At 44.4% G+C, this 25,287-nt stretch overlaps 3 protein-coding genes across 9 annotated transcripts in view; 2 read left to right on the top strand and 1 right to left on the bottom strand.

The window, feature by feature from the left end:
• The window catches only part of CLTC (clathrin heavy chain), a 30,433-nt gene extending 27,566 nt beyond the window's left edge, over positions 1-2,867 (top strand). For both annotated transcript variants that reach the window (XM_054647075.2, XM_054647076.2), the window contains 2 exons: positions 452-527; positions 1,828-2,867. In XM_054647075.2, coding sequence (XP_054503050.1) covers positions 452-527; positions 1,828-1,952 — 201 coding nt within the window. In that variant the 3' untranslated portion in view covers positions 1,953-2,867. The remainder of the gene's footprint in view (positions 1-451; positions 528-1,827) is intronic.
• A 1,542-nt stretch (positions 2,868-4,409) lies between these two features.
• On the bottom strand, positions 4,410-6,057 carry PTRH2 (peptidyl-tRNA hydrolase 2). 6 transcript variants are annotated; one of them, XM_054647086.2, is made up of 3 exons: positions 5,922-6,057; positions 5,573-5,689; positions 4,410-5,073 (listed from the first exon to the last, which is right to left on the bottom strand). In XM_054647086.2, the coding sequence occupies exon 3, from the start codon at positions 5,050-5,052 to the stop codon at positions 4,531-4,533; it is 522 nt and encodes a 173-aa protein (XP_054503061.1). In that variant the 5' UTR covers positions 5,053-5,073; positions 5,573-5,689; positions 5,922-6,057; the 3' UTR covers positions 4,410-4,530. The 6 variants fall into 6 exon arrangements, with proteins under 6 accessions (XP_054503061.1, XP_077045004.1, XP_054503060.1 ...); XM_077188889.1 differs by having other exon boundaries at positions 5,595-5,689; XM_054647085.2 differs by having other exon boundaries at positions 5,599-5,689.
• The window catches only part of VMP1 (vacuole membrane protein 1), a 62,174-nt gene continuing 42,837 nt past the window's right edge, over positions 5,951-25,287 (top strand). The window contains exons 1-5 of the mRNA XM_054647084.2: positions 5,951-6,072; positions 13,235-13,336; positions 15,813-15,948; positions 18,226-18,316; positions 19,892-20,002. Coding sequence (XP_054503059.1) covers positions 13,261-13,336; positions 15,813-15,948; positions 18,226-18,316; positions 19,892-20,002 — 414 coding nt within the window. The 5' untranslated portion in view covers positions 5,951-6,072; positions 13,235-13,260. The remainder of the gene's footprint in view (positions 6,073-13,234; positions 13,337-15,812; positions 15,949-18,225; positions 18,317-19,891; positions 20,003-25,287) is intronic.

The raw sequence follows: 25,287 nt of genomic DNA, 5'->3' as shown, positions 1-25,287 counted from the left end.
GCTCAAGTGACATGTCGGATGCTATTGCAGTCTGCTCTATCCAAATACAAACCAGATTACTTTGCCTCAATGTCACCTCCAGGGAAACTTCTCCAGGTCTGGGCATTATCTTGGCAATTGCTCCAAGGCCAGAGGTCTCCAATTGAGACTGAGCTCAAATCTGAGTCCAAAGACTGTCCAGCTCCAGTCCAGTCCAGAACCTTTTGTACAAAGCTTCAGCCTGGAGTGAGCTTTCAAAGTAGTTGAAAATCCCTCAGTGAGGGATTTTGTTCAGGAAACAGCCAATCTTGACTGCACCAGTACCAACATTGCTACTTGAATTGATCTTAACTTGTAAATGGTCTCCTTTTCTTGATGGGTGTTGACATACCACTAAGGCTTTTCCACTTCTCTGCCACGAATAAGTACCTGTTTTAGAGGAGATTTCTTTAATTGTTGGTCTCAATTCCAGGTGGATAAACTGGATGCATCAGAGTCTTTGAGAAAGGAAGAGGAGCAAGCTACAGAAACACAACCTATTGTTTATGGTAATGTTTTAGTTTGTGTGTTATCAATAACGTATTTCACTTTTTAAACAAGCTTCCCTAATCTTGTTTCTTTCCTGAGAAAGCCCTGGGAAATGGGAACATTCTCCATGTGAAATGAAGTCTTAAAGAATGTGTTCCAAAATACTAGATAAGTGCTGTGGCTGCTGAGGTGGGCTGTAGACTGCAGGATTGAAGGTTGTCCTGGCTCCTTAAGGAAAGGTGTACAGGAGCTGTGTTATTCCAGACTCCTTAAGGAAAGGTGTACAGGAGCTGTGCCATTCCAGACTCCTTAAGGAAAGGTGTACAGGAGCTGTGCCACTCCAGACTCCTTAAGGAAAGGTGCAGAGGAGCTGTGTTATTCCAGACCCCTTAAGGAAAGGTGTACAGGAGCTGTGTTATTCCAGACTCCTTAAGGAAAGGTGTACAGGAGCTGTGCCATTGCAGACTGCTTAAGGAAAGGTGTACAGGAGCTGTGCCATTCCAGACTGCTTAAGGAAAGGTGTACAGGAGCTGTGTTATTCCAGACCGCTTAAGGAAAGGTGTACAGGAGCTGTGCCATTCCAGACTCCTTAAGGAAAGGTGTACAGGAGCTGTGCCATTCCAGACTCCTTAAGGAAAGGTGTACAGGAGCTGTGCCATTCCAGACTCCTTAAGGAAAGGTGTACAGGAGCTGTGCCATTGCAGACTCCTTAAGGAAAGGTGTACAGGAGCTGTGCCGTTGCAGACTCCTTAAGGAAAGGTGTACAGGAGCTGTGCCATTCCAGACTCCTTAAGGAAAGGTGTACAGGAGCTGTGCCGTTGCAGACTCCTTAAGGAAAGGTGTACAGGAGCTGTGCCATTCCAGACTCCTTAAGGAAAGGTGTACAGGAGCTGTGTTATTCCAGACTCCTTAAGGAAAGGTGTACAGGAGCTGTGCCACTCCAGACTCCTTAAGGAAAGGTGTACAGGAGCTGTGCCATTCCAGACTCCTTAAGGAAAGGTGTACAGGAGCTGTGCCATTCCAGACTTCCAGCAAGGGGTTATTTGCATCTTGTGTAATATACTTTATATCTAAAGTATATTTATACCTACTTTATATTGGGTATTTTCTTTATGTTCAGGTTATTCTAGTAAGAGTTTCTTCACTGTAGTATTTTTAGCCATGTGTTGTGCCCTGAGGTTTTTACCCGTTGTGGCCCTGAAGAAGCCCAGTCCAGGTCAGCAGGGTGAAGCATAGAAAAAAACCTCCTAAAACCGTTGAGGCATTAAGCAGAGTGATCTCTGAGTTGAGGAGGAGTAAGATGCCCGTTGTGTGTTGCAGGCCAGCCCCAGCTGATGCTGACAGCAGGACCCAGCGTGGCAGTTCCTCCACAGGCACCTTTTGGCTACGGCTACACGGCCCCTCCGTACGGGCAGCCGCAGCCCGGCTTCGGCTACAGCATGTGAGGTGCAGCACAAGCCAGCCTGGAGCAGCAACTTTTCTTACTGAAACTCCACCGTCCCTCCCCGCTTTAACTCATAACAGGGAAAAGCAAAGAGTTCTGCCTCGTGTTCTTGTAACCTTTATTTCATGAAGGACTGTTTTTTCTAGCGCGAACGATTTGAATCACTTCTGTTAAATCTTTTTCACATTCCATGTCCATTTAGACTTTTACTTTCAGAAGGGGAATAGTTTAAACGACTTTGTTCAAAGTGGGCTTTTGCAGGACTGCTTATTACCATTAAGTCTATTGTGAAGATTCTGATTTGCACTCTATAGTGTTACACTCTAATATTGAATCTTAATTTCATTGTATGTGAGCAGCTTACGGTATGTACTGTCTATTCTAAATGCATTTAAATCTCACTGTATATTTGGAGAAAGCTAAAGCCAAGATACTTGTATTTGACCTTGCAAGACTGCTGACAAGAGACAACACTAATCAGCATATCCTCCCTGGGTTGGATTGCATAGCTCTAAAAGAATTTAAAATGCGTACAGACAACCTTGCCTGACTTAAAATGAGTAAAAGTTTTGGGTTTTGTTTTTTTTTGGTTTTTTTTTCCCTTAACCTATGCAGGTTTTTCCAGTTATGCATATAGAAAATGCTAGTGTCTTTTTGCTCACTCCATATGTAACAGATGACCTTATGTTGTGCTGTATCCTGTGCTTTTGTGGGACATTCCATTCAGGAACAGAGCACCATGATTCCAATCTGTGTATTTACTAACCCTGCCCTGAGGTTTGTGTATGTTGGATATTGTGGTGTTTTAGATCACTGTTTTGAGTGTACAGAAGAGAGAATTCAAGCATATTGCTGTTCAGTTTTGTTTGTGCAATTTGAAATTACGCAATTTAAAAATAAATTACTGGACTGTGGACATGCTGCATAGTGGTAGCTTCACTTTACTGTCTTCAAAAAAAGGACCTTTGGACTCAAACCAAGTATTCCAGTGCTGGTAGTGGGGGGCAATGCAGGTGTGTGCAGCCAGGGGTCTGAGGGGCCAGCAGCAGAGCAGCAATGGGGACCAGTAGTGGGGTCTTGCACTGAGGGGGCAATGCAGGAAAATATGTAATGCTTTTTCTAGAGAGAGATTATGCCAGAGAGAAAAGAAAATAGCACTTTTCACCAGTTGGCTGCACTGTGGTCAACTCCAGCATATTCGACCAGATGATACATTAGGATTGTAGTAGGGTTTGCCAGTTCAATTGAGATCATGTTCTAGGTATGTAAATTGCCTTAAACATATTTAGCTTCAAATAAAATTGACTTAAATGTTTCTTTATGAATACTGTCATATTTGAGTGTAACGAGTCTGACAGCACTGACCAGATTTCCAGCAGCTCTAGGAGCTCCTGTCTCTTAACCAGGAGCCACTCTGGGCACCAGGATCCAGATCCCACTCCCTGTTCCTTAACCAGGAGCCACTCTGGGCACCAGGATCCCACTGCCTGTTCCTCCTGTGAGCTCCAGAGTTGTGTGCTGTGGTCCTGGGGCTGGGCACTGCAGCCCTTCCATGGAATGGGGCTGGCAGGGGCTCACCTGCCCCAGGCTCTCCGTGGTCAGCAGAGGTGGAGCAAAGCCTGCAGTGAGTCTCTGGAAAGGATTCTGCCTCTAAGTAAGAGGTGCAGTATAAAAACATTTCCATCCTCTGTGTTTATTGGCATTTCAGCCCCTCTGCCATTCCCTCTGGGTCTGTGGATGGCTGGAGATGGGGATCAATCCTGTTCCCTCTCCTACAAATTGGTTCACAACACTCAGCTGGAACACGTGGCTGAGAGGTTGGCAAAGGTGCTTAACAGCAGAACTTTCACAAATTTCACGTAGAATTTACTGGAACCCCCAAGGTACTCTGACCTGTGCACTAATATCTATAACAGGGTGCTTCCTTAAACCCAGGAGCACCTGTTAATCCCAATAAAACCAGGATTTAAGCCTCTCCCTGAGTGCCCAGTTGTTTATATGGAGGGTAACTCCCCACACCTTGGCTTAACTGCACATTTTTGCATGTGTAGGAGCTACACAGACCCCTCCAGAGGGAAGCTCAGCTTACAGCTGCTCCCCACAGCTCTTTACTGGTCTGGGCTGCAAATCCAGTTGAACTGGTCAGCCTGGTACCAGTCACAAGTTGTGGCAGCAGTTGTTTGGGCAGGAAGTTGCCTACAGTTGCCCCCAGCTCCAGTCCTTAACTGCTTCAGCAGCTGGGCCTTTCTGAATTAAAGAATGTATTCACTGCAGAAAACAGGCAGAAAGAGGAAACTCTTAAACTCTATCAACCAATGTGCAAAATCTTCAAACAATTACACAAATTGTAAATGTTCCTTCTTGTGCCAGCTCTGCTTTCCTCAACTGCCCTAAGCCTAGAATATTCTTTCCCACTTTTGGAACAAAAGCTAGAGAAACTCACGATTTACAAATTAAATCTTACAAAACTTGCTTATTTTATTAACACTGAGGGAAGAGATGGCAAAAAACCCCAACTTCGATTTTTATCCCTTCAGTACTGACATACATGAACACATCCAGGTCTTTTTGGTACCAGTTTAGAAGAGTTTAAGGTGACCAGACACTTTATCTATAACATCAGCTGGTCCTGGTCCGATCCCAAGGACTGTCCTGGAGCCTGGAGCTATCTGAGTACGCCCAGCATCCTGTATCAAGCTCACAGTCAGCCCCAGGCGCTTCGCCTCAGCCAGCAGCTGCACCAGAGTCTCTTCATCGGGAGCTTTGAGCACCACTTTGGGCTGTCCACAGTATTCCCACTGCTTCAGGAGCTCGGGATCCCTTTTGTGAACCTGCTTGTAGGCAGAGACAGCAGCGTGGGAGCACTGTGCTGCTACTTTGCCCTTGCCCATCTTCAGGTCGTTGCGGACGATCAGCACCAGCTTGAGCTCCCCGCTCTCCCCCATGATGTCAGGCTCGCCCCCCAGGCTGCTGGAAGGTTCTGGCACTGCCCCAGCTCCAGGCTTCCTGCGGAGCCTGCCCCGGATGCCCCAGCCCAGGCACACGCCGCACACCACTCCGATGATGACATTCAGGAACTCGGGCTCAAAGAGAGAAATCATGGTGGATTCTGGAGACTGCCTCTGGAAGGGGGGAAAGACAGAATTTACTTGAGGGTTTCTCAGCTTCTGAGAGCATTTTGTGTGCTCTCATCTGGTTTTCACTTGGTTATTTGAAGACAAAGAACATTTGTTAAAAACACAAAGGAACAGCTCCCCAGACACAGCTTTCTGACTGCAAACACCTCACTGGTGATGGGCTTTGACTCAGAGCTGAGATAAAATGGCAAATTATCACAGAATCATAGAATGGTTTGTGTTGGAAAGGGCCTTAAAGTTCATCTGTTCCACCCTCTGCCATGGCCAGGGACACCTTCCACTGTCCCAGATTTCTCCAAGCTCTGGCCAGCCTGGCCTTGGACACTTCCAGGGATGGGGCAGCCACAGCTGCTCTGGTGCCAGGGTCTCACCACCCTCACAGGGAAAAAGGTTTTCCTAATATCCAATTAACCCTCCTGTCTGTCAGTGTGAACCATTCCCCCTTGTCTATCACCCCAGGCCTCTGTAATTCGCCTTGCCCCACCTCTCCTGTGAGTTCCCTTCACCTACTGAAAGGCCGCAATTGGGTCACCTCAGACCTTCTCTTCTCCAGGCTGAAGACTCCCAATTCTCTCAGCCTTGCCTCATGTCAAAACTACACCTAAAAACGGAGAGAAAAAACTGTGAAATGCCGGAGGTTTTAAATCAATACCCCAAATTCAGCTGAGGAGCGGGGCCGCCTCCATCTCCATCGCGGGCTGCGGCACCTCAGCCCCGCCAGGCCCGAGCGGACACGGAGGGCAGAGACCGAGCGGGCACCGAACCGTGCGGGACCCCGCGGCCCTGAGGGGGAAAACGAGGGGGCTGTGGAGGAACATCCCCTCAGCGCTCACCTGCCGCTCCCGCCCGGCCGCTCCGCCGCGCCCGCCCGGAGGTGACGGGGCCGCGGCGCTCGGGAAGTGACGGAGCCCGGGGCGGGACGGGGCGTGTTGTGCCGGGCCCAGTTCCGCGTTGTGCCGGGCCGAGCGGAGCCGCCGGAGCGTGGTGAGTGCGGGGCCGGGCCCGGGGCTGTCCTGGCGGGCGGGGGTCTCCTCACCGGGCCCTCAGCGGGGCCCCTCAGCGCTGCCCATCGCGCCCCTCGCCGCCGCCCCGCTCCCCTCACGGCCCCTCCGGCTCTGAGGGGACCCCCGGGCCGGGCGGCCCCGGTGCTGTGCGAGCCGAGGGACTCGTGTGGGAGCCGGGAGTGCTGTGGAGGAGCAGGGTGGAAGGGGAGGCTGCTGCTCGCCGGCCTTGAGGGCGAGAAATGAGCCGCTGGCACCTCACCGCGCTGGAGAGCGGCTCTGCTCCTCCAAAGCCCCGGGAAGGTGGGATAGACTCGCCCTGCTCCGGCCCAAGGGACGGTGCCTGGTGACACAGGGAGAAATGTGTCCTGCTCCCTGTGGACAGGCAGGTAGCCATGGCCTTTGTGTGCTTTTCCGCTGGAAATGTGCTGTGCTTTTCTGGCTGGGTGATCCCGCATCCCCGTGGGCTGCCTGGGCTCGTGGATGTGAGGCCCAAATCCATGGGAGCATTTCTGCTGACCGGGGTTAAGCACCTCGTCTGGTTTTTATTTCTCTAGCCAGTGTCGTGTGGTGTTTACAGCAGATAATAAAGCAGCAAGATTCCCATTTTATTCCAGTTTTGCCTCTCAGATGCCTGGCAGGTCATGAAGGTGACCTGGGAGAAGGGGTGATGTTTGATAGCAGCTATTTGTCTATAAAGTGCTGTGAATCCGGGTTATCCCCTTCCAACTGCACCTACGACATTTCTTCAGGGTTTTCTCCTGCCCTTGTTTTCTCTGCTCTGTGCTTACCAACAAGTGGGTATCCTGGTTTAGTTAATGGTGACCATGTGGGTTGAGGTGGAGAAAGTGTGGTGTTATTCTTTCATGCCTTGGACCACATGTGTTGTGTTTGGGCAGTGGATTTTGGTGCTGTTTTGCTATTAGAAATTCTGCTCTTTTAGAGGTAGTTTCACCTCAGTTTGATGGGGGATTCTCATGCTTCCTAACACCTCATGATAATACACATCAGCTTTTCTTAATGCATTAATTTTCCCATTGAAACAATCTTTGTTATGTCAGTCTTCCTTCTTCCAATCCATCATTTCTGCAGCGTGGAACAGACTTTCCTTTATTCCTTATGGGCTAAGTGACAGTTGTAACAATGGCTTCATCCCCTGTTTTCAGATGAGGGTTTCAAAAGCCACTTTCCACTCGTGCAGTGGGAGGTGAGCTCTCTTTATTAGTCTGAGCTTTGTTTTGTGTCCTGCTGAGCTGCTGAAATCACTGGTGTTTGTAATTGCTGTGGGTTAGGGTAGGAGGAGACTCAGCAGCTTTCAGGTGGGTGGTAGCAATGAGGAAGGTGAGTAGGCTGCAACAAACTGCACTCTTTCTGCCTTGAATCTTCTTTTCTGAGTTGTTGTCTTGGAATTCCTTCTGAATGTCAGAACTGCCTCTGACTGCACCTCGTGAGCAGCTCTCCTTAATCTGTGCCATCACTGCATGCTTGGAGATTCCTTATTCCTTAAAAACCCGTGTGTTCAAAACAAAAGAAAACCCCTTTAATTCCTGATGTTCTGTGCTGGGAGACAGAGTTATCTGCAGGTTGGAACTTTAACTTCTCTTCCTTGTGGACAAATCTGGGCTGGGTGGACTTTGCTGTTCCCTGAGGACAAAGGGCACAGCCTTGAAGCTGGTGCAACACTGAGCTTTTTGTACCAGCTTCAAACACAACCATGGGGCAGCACCAAAACCACTGAACCTCGCTGGCTTTGGTGCTGCTTGGACCAGAAGGATGTTATTAGTGAGTTGTTCAGGGTATTTCAAGCTTATTAAAAGAATATTTTTCTTTCTCCCAGGGCTCAGAATTGGCCTCTGTGAGCTCTGTCTGGGCAGTGTGTCCTCACTGCATGGCCAGGTGTGAAATCTGAATTGGCTGCACTTAGAGAGTGTTCCTGTGAAAAGCAGAATTTGTTCTCTCAGGAGCTGCTTTCAGCCACTCTGGGCTTTGTCAGGCCCTTGTGTTCATCCCTTTTCATCTGTGCTGTGCCTCCTCTGCATATCCTCTTATCCTGGCTCTCACCTTTTCATCTATTTATCTCTCCTCCTTTATTATAGCACCTGATTCTACTGCTGGATGTAATTAAAATTCTTGTTTCACCAGAAAAAAATACACCAAAAAGATCAGTTTAATATATGTGGCTTTAATGGCAGGGACAGAACTTTCTGTTAACTCAAAAGAAATTGCAGCCCTGAAGCTCATGTCACAACAGTCTTTCCTAAAAGGCATCCCAAAGTCCCTTTTTGTTTTTGAAAAAATGGGAATTTTTAACTCTAAATTCTAAGATGATTTATTTGGGTAGGAATTGGAAAATAGGTCTGGTGTACAGAGGCATAACCCACAAAATGGAAACCTGTGGTCTTCAACTGAATTACTTCTCCTTTGAGGAATGAAACTATTTTAGTTAGGAAAGCATTTTTAGTATGGGAATAAATGCACTCCTATCAAAATAACCCATTATGGGCTAAACCTGCAGAGATTTGGAACATCTTTCAGACGTGGCCTCATTTATTTTAATTGAACACTTCCCAGGAGTGCTGAAGGACTGGGGGGGGGAAAAAAAAAAAGAGCAGTTGCTTTTAATATTTTAATATTTTCTGTCATCTTCAGGAAAGTCATTAACCCCCAGGTGAGGGGCAGTGTCACTCCAGTGTCACCCCAGTGTCACATGCACGCTGCTCTCTTGCTCTGTAGGGGCAGCAGCTTTGCAGGAGGAGGCTTTGGGCTGCAGAGCTGAGGGCGTGGGTGGCTCCTCCACTGCCTTCAGGAGAAGTGGTGCAGAGGGAATGGCTGGGAGGAGCTGGCAGGGGTAGGTGATTTTGGATTTTCACTTCCAGACTGATCCCATCCTTCACCTCAGTGTGTTCTGTGCCAGGCAGCCTTTGGCTTTCCAGGGAAAGTGCTCTCCAGGCTGTTTCTTTGCCAGGGAATTGTTAACTTATTCTCTCTGTAGAGCATTTGATGACTGAAAAAAAAACCAACCAAAACCCTCACAGATGTGCAATTCTTTACCCACCTGGAAAGACTGGATTTTAATCTTTTTTTCTCCTTATTGCAACTGAAGAACGGTGGTGTAGGAAAAGAAAAAGGAATACCCGAAAAGTTGAGGAGAAAGAAGCAGCAGGTTTGGAACATTTGGCAAAATGCAAGAACTGAGTGGAAATGATGTGTTGCTGAGGTGGATGGGGGGAACAACAAAATTCTTGGAGCTCTGACTCTGGTTCTGGGAGCTGTGTGAGCAGCAGCTGATGGAGCTGAGGGTCAGGGCTCTTTCAGTCAGAAGTGGTAAGAATTAGTGACTCAGACAACGTCTGGGAGAGCAGTGAGATTGTGAAAGCAGCTTCCTTGTTGTTCCAGCACCTTGGAAAGGAGTCCTCCAAAAATGCTTGGCACAGAAGGTGAGCCCACATTCTGCTCCTGTGGGTGAGAGTGCAGACACCCAGTTTGTCCACAGCTGGTTCCTTTTGCAGGACTGCAACACTTGGGTGCTTCCACAGCCTCCCCAGAGCTCCAGAGGAGAGACTTTGCTCCTTTTCTCTGATTCCAGAGAGCAGATGCTGCAGTGCCCAGTTTTGTTGTGTTCTCAGGCTCTGATAGCTCGTTTTGCTTTGTCTCACTTAGGCTGTGAAGTGCCAGTCACAGTCACCAGAAACCCTTTTTGTTGATCAATTTGCATTTTTGACTAGCAATAATTCTCTTTTTATGCTCCATGTTTTGGGTTGCACTAAGGCTCAATAGTGCATTGTCAGCTCTTTGTTCAGCCCTACAAAGCAGCTCCTGTGTGAGCAGAGCTCTAACAAATGATCTCAGCCACCCTGATACAAAAACTGGCCACAGTTGTTTTCCTCGCTCTTTTAAATAGTTTATTTTTATGTTTGCTGCTGAGTACTCCGTGCAGTAGGCAAATTTATTTTTAGAGATGGGCTCTGTGTCTTCCCCAGCTTCTGTCAGAAGTGAAGCTCTGTTTAGCAGATGGAATTTGATTTCCTGCCGTGAGCTCTCACGGGCTGGGTGTAGAGTGGAGAAAATGGAGTGAGTTAAGGAAGGGTCACTGCATTTTGGGTCACCTCCCACTGCAGCTCAGTGCAGGAGCAGTGGTGCTGATGGGCAGCAGAGCAGATCAAGGGTGCTGAGCTCAGAGGGGATGTGCATCCCCCAGGCCCTTTGCTAAGATGCTTTGAGTATAATCAGACTGAGGTAAACCAGGGAGGTTCTTTTCTGGATCCAGGAAGGGTTTGCAGCCCTTTCAGCCCTGCTGTGTGATAGGTATCCCATCTGCAAGTCAGCTATGGCCTTAAATAGGAATTTTGAGAGCTTTCCTGCAGAATGGTTGAACTTTGAGACCTTCTTGACAAGTATTTGTCCTGCAGAAGAGTGGAAGGGGATTATTTATCTGCTTCAGTGCAAATGTTACTTGTGTGAGGTGCTGTTATGCAAAGCTAATCCTGGATTAGTGCCTTGCCAAGCAGGCAGGGTCAAAGTGGCTCTGGCAGTTGAGCTCCTGAACAAAAAGCTGTCATGCCTTGGGAACAACACACCTGGGACCCCCAGAGAGGCAGGAGTTCCATGGATTGCTCTGGAATCCAGCGCTGTGCACAGCCTGGGCTGGGGCATCAGGCAAGGACAGCAGCTGGCATTGCACTAAATGAACTTCCTGGGAGGGTAATGAAGCTGAGAGCAGAGACCAAACCAATCAAGGCTTGAATTCTGAAGGCTAGATCTGCACGTGTGAAAAAAGATAGATTTCAAAATGAGGAACGCGTGGCTTCCACTGAAATTCGTGGCGTTTTTTTCCCTAATCTTTGCTATATTTAAGTCAACAAAATGTGACTGAAGTTCCCTAAGCCAGAACACTTTTTTTAGTGTTGCTGTGTGTGTGCTCAACAGCTCTGGATGGCTTTTGCTTCCTAAGCAGCTTTCTGTGGACATCAGGCCTGCTGGGTGGGGGTGTGTAATTTAAATATTGTTTGTAAATGCAGTTTGAGCCCTGTGTGTGTAAATTCCTGTGGCACAGACATGGGGATGTGTGTATGTAAACTTACATTGTAAGTTCATCAATACTTATTTCAATATATATAAAAGTACATCTACATATAATAGATATAAAATTGTAGATGTTCATCAATACTTATTTCAATATATATAAAAGTACATCTACATATAATAGATATGAAATTGTAGATGTTCATCAATATTTATTTCAATATATATATAAAAGTATATCTACATATAATATATATAAAATTGTATATGTTCATCAATGCTTATTTCAATATATATAAAAGTACATCTACATATAATAGATATGAAATTGTAGATGTTCATCAATGCTTATTTCAATATATATATAAAAGTATATCTACGTATAATAGATATGAAATTGTAGATGTTCATCAATGCTTATTTAAATATATATAAAAGTATATCTACATATAATAGATATAAAATTGTAGATGTTCATCAATGCTTATTTCAATATATATATATAAAAGTACATCTACATATAATAGATATGAAATTGTAGATGTTCATCAATGCTTATTTCAATATATATATATAAAAGTATATCTACGTATAATAGATATGAAATTGTAGATGTTCATCAATGCTTATTTCAATATATATAAAAGTATATCTACATATAATAAAGTTGTAGATGTTCATCAATGCTTATTTCAATATATATAAAAGTATATCTACATATAATAAAGTTGTAGATGTTCATCAATGCTTATTTCAATATATATAAAAGTATATCTACATATAATAGATATAAAATTGTAGATGTTCATCAATACTTATTTCAATATATATAAAAGTATATCTACATATAATAGATATGAAATTGTAGATGTTCATCAATGCTTATTTCAATATATATAAAAGTATATCTACATATAATAGATATAAAATTGTAGATGTTCATCAATATTTATTTCAATATATATATAAAAGTATATCTACATATAATACATATACAGCATCTGAAATCTTTGAACATTTTATTGAACAATTTGACAAAATTATTGCAGTCTGAATCCAAAGGGTGATCTCACTCCTGTTTACCAAACCTGAGTTACTGCTTGGCTCTTAAGCCTTACATAAATCAATGGGGAAGTATTTTTTCTGTGGAACTTCAGCTTCTTCTACTGGACAGTTTTATATAACCTGTCATTTTAATACTGCAGCACTTTTCTTTCCAACAAAAGCAATGTATCAAAAACTGTAAATCAGCTATGCTTATAGGGAGAAATACAATGCAAACAAAATGCTTTAACTTTGTGGGACTCTCTTTTAAGAGAAAGAGTTTTAGGATTCAAGAGAGGGTTTTTAAAACAAGGAGTCTGACTGGTTACACTCTTTGTGTTTGATTGCATAAGAATTGTCAGCTGTTCAGGTTGTTTTTTATTTTAAAGAAAAAAAAAGGCAACTCTTGCAACACTCTGCTTTGTGCTGGCTCCCACTTCTTGCATTATGTACTCTCCTGGATAAGGAAAACCACATCTGTTCTTTTGGGGTTTTGATTTGGGGCTGATCTCTCTAGAGGGAGGCTAACCCAGCGCTGAGTATGGGCAGTGGCAGCAAAGCTCCCATCAGGAAGCTCTTGTCCTCTGCAGAGTTTGCCTCGTGTGCCTCAGAGCCAGCCCTGCAGGCTGTGCAGAGCAGGAGATGCAGCTCTGTCCCTTGCTCACCACACTGGGGGCTGATCCTTCAGCCAGGGAGGTTTCTGACCTAGTGACAGCCTGCAAGGCTTTGGTGCCAGCACGAGGAGCACACCTGAGGCACCAGCCATGCAAGTGAGGTTTGTACAAAGCTCTGCTGCTCCTGGAGCCCAAACAGTGGGTTGGGGCAAGGAAGGGGTTTGTTTAATGAGCTTTTGTTCAGCTGTTAGAAGTGAGGGAGTTTTGTCATCTGAGTGAAAAATTTAGAATTATGTAGGTGGAAATGTTTGAATCTTTGTCACCGTGGGGATTGAATCACTTTCTGCTGTTTGATGGTGTAATGCTGGATTTGGGAGCTGCTGGCTGTTTGTCTGCATCCTTTGCCTGTGGAGTGCTCCTAACCAGAACCACACCTTGTCCTTTTTGGGTTTCTGCTGCTCTCAGGTCCCCAGAGGTGACTGATCTGTGAAATGGCAGAGAATGGCACAGACTGTGACCAGAGACGCATAAGAATGAGCAAAGAGCAGCACAATGGCAGCTTCACAGGTAGGTGGGAAACCACTTGGTGCTCTCAGCTGCCCTGTGTGGGCTGGCAAACAGCACAAGACTGATAAGGAACTGATTTTGGTTTTGCTGTTGAGGCCGGGCTGGATGGAGCCACCTGACCTCTGGGGAGAGGCTCCTCTGCCTGTGCCAGGGGCTGGAATGGGATGGGCCTTAGGGCCCTTCCACCCAAACCATTCTGGGACTCTGGGACTCCCACACATTGCAAAATGTGGGCATGTCTGAATCAATCTCCATGCCTGAATCAAGCTTAGAAACCTCAGTCAGCTCTGAACCTGAGGGATTTTGGATTTCAAAGCCATGGAGTAGGTTCATGCTGTGTATTTCCATTCACATTTCTCTTCCACTCCTTTCTTCTCCCAAAGTTCTTGGTACATTGAAGCCCCACAAGCTTAAGCTGACCTGGGTACCAACATTTAAGCTGGGTACATTTAAGCTGACCTGGGTACCAACAGAGGCTACAACAACAACAAAAACCTAAAAAAGTTTAACTCTGCTGGCAAATGTGTGGCTGTGGAAGTCAGGCTGTACAACCCCACCCTTTGGCACTGAAAAGTCAGTTCTTGGTAATAAAAATCTGATTTACTCTGGGACAGATCCAGTTATTAGTCTCCCAGTTTCTAGCTGTTCTGTTGAAATTCAATGTCACTATAATTTATTGGTTTCAGTGATAAATTACCAACAAAACAGTTTTAACTACTTCACCTCCTGCCTCTCCTCTGCTTTTCCTGCTGGTATGTCGGAAGTAGCCTGGGATTAATGTTTAGAACTCATGAAAAATAACCTGAAAACAGTTAATGAAGATTTTTGTGTCACTGAATTATCCATGCTGTGTAGTAAAGCATGGAAATTATAATCATCTTTGTTTGTTTCCTGTCAGCTTTGAATGTGCCAGTTCCATATTTAATTAAGTTTTGTAATCAAGTGATTTCTCAAGTTGTGTGCAGTCTTGCACCATTGTCTTTTACGACCTTTTACTAAAAACAAGGTCATAAAAACAAGGTTGAAACATTTTTATTACACATATTAAATGAAAACGATTAACTGCATGTTTGTATGTATGGAACAAATTAAAGCCTTTTACTTAAAGTCTTAAATCATCCTGTAACTCTTTACTTAAAGTCTTAAATCATCCTGTAACTCTGAGGGAATGTGGATGTTCTTCAGTATTTGCCAGGATTTCTGTTAGTTCATCTTAAGCAACTGATTTTAGAGCTAAGGAATACAGAGTTAAGTGGGCTGTGTGACTAATGAGAGCTGCAATTTCTGTGTAAATATCAGCATCTGATCAGGCAAAATGGTTCAATTACTGCAGCAAGACTGAAATAATACATTGTGGGTTCCAGTGTGCTGGAGATCAGATTAGATTAATACTTTAAATGCAACAGCTTTTTAAAAATCTAAAATTTATGGATATTATTACAGTGCAAAGTAGAATACATGTGTTGTGACTGTGTAGTAAGTGGTGTTTAAACAAGTTTGATGTCTGTTTGGCCACAGCTGTATTTTTTCATTGTTTACTGGTACTATTTTTAAACTCTTATTCCAGAATTCCTTTTCTTTAAAAGTTTTAAAATTATTACTTTTTTAAAAAATCCATTTACTATTTTTTTTTAATCCAGAATTCCTTTTCTTTAAAAGTCTAAAAAATTATTACTGCTCCCTAGCTTGACAACCTTTGAACAAGCCATTCTCCTCCAAAAAAACCAGCTCAGGTTTGGGGTTTTATTCATCTTATTGTGAGCACAGAATAACACCTAGATTAGAAAAGCACAAAATAACACCTAGATTAGAAAAGCACAAAATAACACCTTGTTTAGAAAAGCACAAGTAACACCTTGTTTAGAAAATCCTTTTTGCGAGCAGGGCCTGGGCTGGCTGTGAGCTCAGTGCCAGGCAGGGCTGAGCTCCAAAGGCAGCTCCTTTCCAGGAGGAGACTTTGGGAGAGGCTCCTGCCTGGCAGGGCAGGTGCCCCTATCCAGTTACACCCTGAAATTCCATCCTCTGCAAGGGGCAGCTGGGAATGGCTCAGCTGGACAAGACCCAGCCCAGAGGTTCAGAGGGAGATGTCCCTGCTGAGCTCGCCTCTGACCTGGGGCCTGGCTGCTCTCAGAGCCCTGTAACTTATTATTTTGTATTCTTTTATAAAAAAAAGAGACATTTAATAGGCTGTTAGTTTGTCCAGTGTCATTGGAGAGGCGGCACTTGCACCTTCCACTCCACTGTCACTTTTAAAAAACTGTAAATGTTAAAGGCAGCAAATGAACTTCCCTTGTCTTCACCTTAGGAGCAGCAGTGTTATTTCGCTCTTGTGTTATTTCATGTCCTAGAGCCACAGCTCACCTTAACTTCCTGACAAATGTTAAACAGCCAGTGTATTTTGGGGTGGGATAGCAGCTGACCTGCCACCCTGTGCTCTTACAGATTTTTTTTAATATTTTCTTCTGTTCATTTGCAGATTCCTCGATGCTGAGTGAGCGGAAGCGAAGGGAGCGAGAGGAGAGGTTGAATATTGTGCTGTGGAAAAAGCCTCTTGTTACCTTGCAGTATTTTTGCCTGGAAACTCTAATAAACTTGAAGGAATGGACCATAAAGTAAAGATCATTTCTTTAACTTCTCCTAAGCATTCTGGGCAAACCCATGCTCTGATTCAGTAGGTCATTCTGACATCTCACTTTCCCTGATGATTCACAACCTGAAAACTGGTTTTTTTTTCAGAGAACATGTGTATTTTTGTCCTTTAAAGGTGGCTGCTGGAGCACCCCACAATTGTAGCTGTGCTCTTAGATCTTCTGCCTAAATTACATAAGTGAAGCAAGGTGCTTGGGGAGAAGATTGCCTTTCTGAAGAGTTGAATGTTCCAATTTGAAAGAGTGGGATCCTTAAGGCAAGGGATATTGTGCTTATGGCTGCAGTGTCAGCACTGACTTGCTAATGCAGGTGTTGGTGTCACTGAGTAATCTTCAAACAGCTCAGCCAGGGCAGAGATCAGGGCTCTGTGGAGCTTGCAGTCATGTTTATGATGCTCTAAAGAGGCCTTTGCTTCTCTGTGGCCCTTTCACAGCAGGAAATGATTTATTAAAGCACTTTCCTTGAGTGTTATTTCCACACTGGATTAAACCAGCTCTTATTCCAGTGAGAGGATTTGTGAGGAGCAGTTCTGCCATTCCCTGCTGGTGCTGGAAATGCAGAGCCAGTCCTTCAGGCACAAGGCCCGGGGGTTTAGGCTGCCCAAACACGAGTGTAATGTGCAATGAAAATGCCAGGAGTAGCAGCCTGCAGTGCTTGTGTTGGTAACTGGGCTCTGCTGTGCTTGGGACCGAGCTTCCAAAGCCTTCCCCAGTCAGGAGTCAGGGTCTGAGGTCACCCTGGGTGACTGCAGCTGTGGGGCTGCTCCTCTGCAGGCTGAGCTGAGCCTGGTGCTCAGGGCTCTGCTCACCCCCTCTGGGCTGGGCTGCAGGTGCTGCCAGTCCAGATCTACTGACAGCTTCCATTGCTTTTGAAATTATGGGTATGAAAAACACCAGGTTCATCTAGTGTAGGTAGCCTTAATTCCCTTTTTACACCCCACACCCCCAAAAACCTGAGCCCCCCAAGCCTATTTATTTTATTATGTGCATTCTTTGAATTACCATTAGGGATTGTCTCTGAGAACTGTTGTACTGGGTCTGACATCTGTAATTCTGACAATTGCCAAGCATTTATTTAAACTAAGCAGAAATAACATTTGAGGATTTATTTTAAGACCTCAAATCTTATTTGGCTTCCTAGACATCCAATTCTGTTGCAGATAGCACTTGCCTCCTCTGCTGAGCAGCACATTCAGTTGTCTGGCACTCCCCTGACAGAATCTTTACAGAAAACAACCCTGACTATTACAAGCTATTAAGTTGAGACCTCGGATTGACTCTTAATGATCTCCTGTGTTCCATTGCATAAATTGTGTTTTGAATGACAATCATTTGAAAATTCAATTGTCATACTAATGGAAGCAGCACTAACTTTCATTTTAAAATGTTTTGAGTGCTCTTTTCAGTTTGCTTAATATGAAATATTTGTGACTGTTTTCCTGTATTATGCCTCACATTTCTCTTTCTGTCTAATTAGATAAGTTATGTTTATAGTTTGCTATTTTAGGCTGGGAATTTTAAGTCATGCTAGCACTTGTTTTTTTTATATATCATTAGGTGACAATATAGTATTGTTTTCTGGAAAATTATAAATGTATTTGCTAGCCTACTGTGTGTGACCACATACATATCAAGCAGGAAAAAAAGAGTAAAAACAAATGTGCTCAAAAATCATTTGGTAGCAAATTACTTTGGAAAACACTTCTCTCTCTTTGCTCACCAAATGCTTACCTAAAACATATTTATTAAATTTGGAGCTGTTACAAGATACTAATTTTAATAGTTAAGAGGAAACAAAATAATGTAAAGATTTGTTCCTGTGACTGTCACTGTGGTTCTGCCCAGCAGCACAGCTGGAAATCAGCATTTCTGAATTCCACCCAGCTCGTCCTTGCCCAGGGCCTGCTTTGCTCTGTGCTTGGCCACAGCTGCTGCTCAGGGCCTGGGTCTGACTCTTGGCTCTAGAAGCTGAATTGTTTTCAGCTTGTGTTTGTTTTCAGTCAGTTACTTTGTTTTTCTTTATTAAAAAAAGTAAAATATGAGTGGCTGAACTTTGATCTCACTTGCCAGTGACAGGGAGATTTTTCCCTAAAGAATAAAAGCTCCCCAGATATTTTCCTGGGAGGTTTACAGTGCTGCCATTGTCCCTGCTGAGCACATCCCCAGTCCCCAGAGGTGTCTGAGTTACTCTGATCTGCATGTTTAATGATGAAAAACCCTAATTTGCCCTTTGTCTTTAAGATTGTGGCGGCGGCGAGGGGTCCTGGCGTGCGTGGTGCTGGCACTGGCAGCGCTCACAGCCCTGTACTACATAGAGGGAACACATCAACAGGTACCAGCTCTGCTCCCCTGCTCCCCTTCCCTCCCTGGGCTGGGGATTGAATGGATCCTGCTGCCATCTCCAAGCATTTATAATGGATCCTTTGAGGTTTTGTTTCTCCAGTCGTGACTGCTCTGTTGGTGTGCATGAGTTGTGCTCCAGAGGTGGGGAGGATGAGCTGTGTCATTTGATCTGTTCTGGGGGATCTGGAGGTGTCTCATGTGCTCCTGAGTGAAGCACACCTCGGGTGCTGCAGCACTCCCTCACAGCTGCTGTCAGCAAGATTTCCATGGTGGTGGGAGCTCTTGAGGGGAGGTGTTACCCTGAGTCATGGCAGAGCTTCGTGCTTCCCAAGAAATGGTTCTTGTGTTCCTGTAGAAAGTCTCCTGCCCAGCTAGGACAGGCACTTACAGAGCAGAGCTTCCCAAGAAATGGTTCTTGTGTTCCTGTAGAAAGTCTCCTGCCCAGCTAGGACAGGAACACACAGAGCAGAGATTCATGTTTCCCAAGAAATTGTTCTTGTGTTCCTGTAAAGTCTCCTGCCCAGCTAGGACAGGAGATGTAAAATGTTTTCATGGTTCACATCTGTTCCTGTGATGGGAACACCAAGCCTGGTGCTTTTGCAGCACTGCAAGTGTCAGACATGGTTAAGCTTAGTGATGGTGCTGTCTGCACCTTCCCCTTCCCCATTTCTCTTGGAGTTTCAGATTTTCCTGGAGGACAGGGAGCCCTTTTAAAAACCAATCCCAGCTGCTGTCACAGCTCTGAAATGAGCAGGTTCTGAATTCCAGTTTTTGCTTCCATCCCTGCTGCTGTGGTATGGCTCTGCCTGCCTGAAGGATCTGCAGTTCTGGACCCCAAGTTCCAAGCCACTTGGGAAGGAGCCTCATCCTCTGGGCCTGCTGAGGGCAGTGTCACCCTCAGGTGACAGCCAGTGCAGGAGCTCCCTGTTGAGGAGGTGTCAGCCATGTGCACTTGGCATTTTCAAGATGTTTTTGTGCCCTGACAGGTTGGAGCCTGGATAAGAATGGTGTAAAATTCACCTTGGTGCTGTTGCTCCATGGATGGTGTAAAATAGTGTCCAGAACTTGCTGTGGCTCTCCCACATCCCCTCATTTCTGGGTGCAGCACACAACCAGCATTTCAATATTTTCATAAAAGTGACAAACCTGCTCCAAGGTGCAACATCCAGCAGGCTCACTGGGAGTGCAGCTGATTTTATTCCTTTATTTCAACTGTTCAGACAATTCTCTGAGCTGCCTGGGCTCTACTTGACACTGGTTGGGGCTTGCTCCTCGTGGGCCTGTTCTGAATTTCAACCTCCTACTGTTGAACCTGAATTTCCATCTATCTCCTTGGAAACTTGCTGATTCCAAAATGTGGATTTTTTTTTTCTTTTGAAAATGCAGTTTCCTCTATATGTCTGTGCTGTTACTGAAGTAAATTGCAAATAGAAGTATTCAGGAGTCTATTTCAGCTGTTATAATCCAGATAAATGTCTGTGTTAGCTTGTAGCTTAATTTTCTCCCTTGGAGATTTGATAATTTATATTTTTTTTTTCTTTTTTTTGTGCCTTTCCTTGCTCAGTATGTGCAGTACATGGAGAAGAAGTTCTTCTGGTGTGCCTACTGGGTAGGATTGGGCATTCTGTCCTCTGTTGGGCTTGGAACAGGTCTCCACACCTTTCTGCTCTACTTGGTAAGGATATTTCCACACCATGTCCTTTTTGAATTGAGTACTTGAATTGTTGTATATTTTAAAAGCAATGAATAAATAATTTTCAGCAAGTTCTAAACATTAAATACATCTAAAGTTGGTGCTCTGGTAAATGCTGTTCATGTTCTACACTGCATCACCTCGTTCTGTAGTTTGTAAGCTCCGTGTTTGTTGAACTGTGGATATTGGCCTGCTGTTGGTTAATCCTCACTTTGAAACAATGAGCCAAATCTGCAAGCTCTACCCTCTAATCTCCTCATTTACATGAAGCCTGTCCTACTGTGTGCAGCTCAAGTGTTTCCATTTAAAATTTTTCAGAGTATTTTTTTTAGTAGCTTAAAATGATCATTTTTCTAACTGAAGCCACCAAAACAGGCAGCTGGTTTAAAGTTCAGTCTGTATTAATTTTGCTTTGAAAATAATAGCAAGAACAATGTTTTTCTATGAAGATAAAATATTAAAATTTGCATGTTGTTGTTTATCTCAGGGTAGCTATGAAAGTCAGGGAAATGTTTGGGTGTGTTTTGCTTTTGGCCATTGGATTAGTTCCTGGGTTATGAAACCACTGTCCTGGATTCAAGAAAAGGATTCATGGCCACAAAATAATTAAAACCAGTTCATGCAACAAATGTCATCTTGTATTTGGAACCATTACAGATGTTTACTTTCAGAGCTGCTTTAATCATTAACAATAACACAGAAAACACTGCAGGAAACTCCTGCCTGTGCCCCCAGCAGGGAGGGCAGTGCCTGGGAGATGGGATGGCATGGGATGAGCAGTCTCAGACCTGCTTCTGTCCTAAAGGTTGTGGGATTAATTCCTGCTGAACAAAACCAACTTTGTGCACTGAGCACTGACAGACCCCAGGCCACTTCAAAATTATTTTGGCACATGAAATCCTCCTAAAATGGCACCACTTCTTTTCTTAAAGGAGGTGGAACCTTTCTTTTACTCTGTATTTAAAAATTAAAATTCTAAATTCCTTCAATGTAGAAAAATTAAATTCCATAATACATCACTTTGATTATCCTGTGGGATGTGTGAACCTCATGGAGGTACTTAGGCCTTGACCTGAGCTGACACTGAAATAATTTATGGGAAATACATCTTCTCAGTTGGTTTATCAGTATAATTTATGGTGGGTGCTTGGGAGGTTCACAGCCTTCCAAAGATTACAGGCATGTGTCACCCAGGAAAAGAAATTGAGTTTAATAGTGGTAGGGAAGGTATTTATTTGGAGCATAAAAGGGAAGGCTTGACATGACTTTGTTAGGAGGGGAAATGAGACTGAATAGATTACACTGAGTAATTAGAAGGTGGTTATAGAGTAAAATGTAATTAAAATGTACCATCAACATCTAAAGTGTAAATACTACAGGAGAAATACTGGTTTGCTTTAAATGTATTTAATATATAAATCTATGAGATAAGCATGTTCGTGTTTCGCTGAGGGAATTCCGTGAAGGCAGTGAGTGTAGGAACAACGAGAAGCCAGGATTCGTTTTCTCTTTTTTCCTGAGTAAGATTTAGTGATTAGCACGGTCTGCTCAGGTCAGTTAACACCTTCTGGGCACTGCCCTCTGAGCACCTCATGGTTTACACCTCGGTGGAAGCCACGCGGTTGTTGCCACTAGATGGCAGAGGGGGTGTGAAAACAGCAGCTCCTGACCCGAACAACCCGTGTTTGAGCTGTCCGTGTTCTTATCGCTGCAGCTTACAGCAAGGTGTACACGGAATTTGTTATCACTGGAGTAAAACAGTGCTCGGGACCTGCTCGGTGTGAGAGGGAACAAGGAGTGCTGACCTGAGCCTTAGGGTGAGCTCTTTCAGAGAGGTGTTCTGCATTTAACCCATCTGGAAACAATGCAATTGGAAGATCCAGCTCTCAAAGAGAGGAGTTGTAACTGTTTTGCTTTGTTAATTGTACAGCAGTTCCCTCTAAAATAGAAATATGACACATTAAGTGAGGCTCTCAATATTAACTTCTGCATTACCGTTGATCTACTTTTCATGTTCCACACACTTTAATTACATTTCTTCATAATGGTAAAACTTACTCTTCTGTTGACTCAAAGAAATGAGAAGTTACAAAACAAATCCTCCCCTGCTTTAGTGCCTGGATTTGCTGGCAATAGAGAATAGACCCAGTAAGTGCTTTCAAATTGCTTTTAATTAATTGCTCATTTTAAAGCTGTATGTACAGGGAGATTGTTGGGAATGCAATTACACGCAGGGAGAACAATGCCCTTGGGCCCACCCATGTGGTGCTGAGCTCTGCTGGGACTTGGAGCACTGTCTGTGCCACCGAGGGCACGTGGAGGAATTGATGGCATGTAGGCACCTGCTCAGGCTCCTTCAGCTGTCACACAGGTGCATCTGAATGAAATCCTCTGCACTGGCCATTTACTGCATGTGGCCAAGCACTGAGCAGGCTCTGGGAGCGGTTATGCAATGGCTGCAGGATATGAATGACTCTGATGTTTGCTTTCCCTGGCCTGCTTAGCTGTTTTTGCAGTGTTGAAAACTGTCATTTGTCTGGATCCTTCAGAGCATCTCTCACCAGCTGCTTTTTGGAGCTACATTCTGGTGCCAGGAGAGATCCCAGGGTTAGCTGAGAAGAGAGTACTTGGAAATTGCTAAAAGTAGAATTTCAAGCAGCCTCAGTGTGGGAGGGGTGTTGCTGCCTCAGGATCATTTCAGTTCACATCTGATTTGGGATTTTTTTGGTTGCCAATCCTTGATGCAAGAGGGACAGGTCAAGTGTGTCAGTTTGATACCAGGCTTTTAATTGCTGTTCCTGTGATTGGAAAGCTTTCTATAGGCTAGAGAGAGCCTGAACATTGTCTGAAATACCAGTTCCTATTTTAATGCTGCTTCCTTGTTTGCTGCCAGCACTGGATGTAAAATCTGACATGGCTTTTTGGGAAACAATTCTCACACTGCACTTGGCACCGAGCTGAGGGCTGGCACGGAGCAGATCTTCAAGGCAGGAGCAGGGAAGCAGGCCACTCTTCCAAGAATCCTTTCCATTCTGACACTTTCAAAACAAGCCTGCTGGCTTATTTTCCTGAAAAAAACTGTTAAAGGTTTTTCACAGTTCTTTAAAAACAACCCTTAAAAATAGGAATCGTGATGTGGTTCTGTAGGAAATAAAACTATTATGATTAATGACTCCAAATACTGGTTTTAGCAGTACATGGCTTTTTTCCTCGGTCCTGAGATGTTTTCTGTTGGTGGTAGATTCAAATACAAACAGCATGAATCACCTCATTACCAGCAGAGGATGGCTGAGGGTAACTCATGAGGAATTTTTGGTGTTTGTACATCTCTGAGAGATCTTTGCTGCTGAAAATGAATGAATGAGGTGGCGGTGCCGGAGGGCTCCGAGCAGGGCACCGGAGGAGGTGCAGGGCTGGGCTGGGATCGTGGCTCAGCCCATCCCCACCCAAAGCTTGCCTCGTGCTTTGGTTTCACTTCAGCTCTGAAAAACGGATTTTTGTCAAAGATGTGGCAAAAAAAAAGTGCTTAAAACGAGTGGTTGAGGGTGCGGTGAGTCCCATCTCCCTGGGGAAGTGAAATCCCTGAGGGGATGAATGGCACCGAATTCCTCACCCTCAAAGCTCAGGGTGAGCTCTGCCTGTTTGCACTGTTGGTGTTTTTGGTGCTTAAATGTGGATTTGTTCGCTGAGGGGGGCTGAGGGGGGATACATTTTTATTTAGGTGCTGAGGGTGTTCATTTTGATTTAACCGTGAGGGGTTTCACTTTTATTTAACTGCTGAGGGGGTACATTTCTATTTTACTGTTGAAGGGGTACATTTTTATTTAACTGTGAGGGGGTACATTTTGATTTAACTGTTGAGGGGGGTACATTTTGATGTAGCTGCTGAGGGGGTACATTTTGATTTAGCTGCTGAGGGGGGTTCATTTTTATTTAACTGTGAGGGGGTACATTTTGATTTAATTGTGAGGGGGTACATTTTGATTTAGCTGCTGAGGGGGGTACATTTTGATATAGCTGCTGAGGGGGGTACATTTTGATGTAGCTGCTGAGGGGGTTCATTTTGATGTAGCTGCTGAGGGGGGTACATTTTGATTTAACTGTGAGGGGGTTCATCTTGATTTAACTGTGAGGGGGTTCATTTTGATTTAACTGCTGAGAGGTTTGTGCTGGTGGCCAGGCCCTGGGCGAGCACAAACAGGAAATGTGAGGTACAATAGCAATGGTTGTGCCGAGGTCCAGCCCGGATATTTCAGCTCTGGAATATGTGGGTTTGTCAGGAATTCTTACAGTGCTGCTCGGCAGCAGAGTGGAAGAGGGCACAGCAAAAAAATAAAGATCAGAAATATAGAAAAAAATAAAAAAAAAAAGAGCAGAAATGTGCCTTTAAAGAGAAAGGCAGTGTCCTTATTGCCTGTGCTGCCCTGATAGAGCAGAGCTGGGTTTATCTGGTTCAAGGGCTCAGCTTCTCACTTTCATTCTGAATTGGTTCCCCTCACCCAGGGGTCACATTCTGGCCTCCCCAAACAGAGTTTGCAGCTGAAATGAGCCCTGTGTTTGCCCTACCCAAACTGGTTTAGGTTAGAATTTGAAGATTTAAAAGCCAGACACTTGTGCAATAATGAGTCCATTATCTTGGAAAAAAAGATGTTGGTGGTGTAAATAATTTTTAAAAAAACAAACCCACACAAATAAACAGTTTCCTGTCAGGACTACTAAAAGCTTTTTCAAGTCAAACCTAATTCCTTTTAGTTCTCTCATTCCAGGAGCTGAGCTTGTAAGAGGACTCATGATAAAAATTACTTAAGTCCCTCGTAAAAGAGAAGCTCACAAAACAGGACTTAGTGCACTTTTATGAAGTAGACAGAATAATTTAGAAACCCACACAATTTCTTCTCTTTTTTTTCCTCCATTTACTTCCTTGTGACTAACACAGGAGTATTTTCATAGTAATTATCAGCTTCAGGAGAGGTTTTGCTCTTTCCACGCAGATCATTCAAAACTATTGTGAGTAACCCAGAGAACGATGGTTCTGTGTGTAAAGGAAAAAGTGAGAAACAAAGGCTGAGCTGCCTCGGCCAGGTGGGAGGTGCAGCAGTGCTTCCCTTCCCAGCGCTGAATTCTTCTTGTGAAGTGAGGTGTTCATTTCCAGCCCTCACTGTTCTCCAATTCACACCTCAGTTTGTGAGCCTAAAACAAAGGAAATAAGAAAGGGTTCTGTCTAATACCTGTGCTCACGTTACTGCTATTGAATTGCTGGGATGGTT

The sequence above is a fragment of the Agelaius phoeniceus genome, chromosome 20 (genome assembly GCF_051311805.1).
Source record: "Agelaius phoeniceus isolate bAgePho1 chromosome 20, bAgePho1.hap1, whole genome shotgun sequence".
Classification (NCBI taxonomy): Eukaryota; Metazoa; Chordata; class Aves; order Passeriformes; family Icteridae; genus Agelaius; species Agelaius phoeniceus.
This window is presented reverse-complemented; position numbering and strand designations above follow the sequence as displayed.

Excerpts from the sequence above, each read along its gene's own strand:
- PTRH2 (XM_054647086.2), bottom strand. The coding sequence starts at position 5,052 with ATGATTTCTCTCTTTGAGCCCGAGTTCCTGAATGTCATCATCGGAGTG.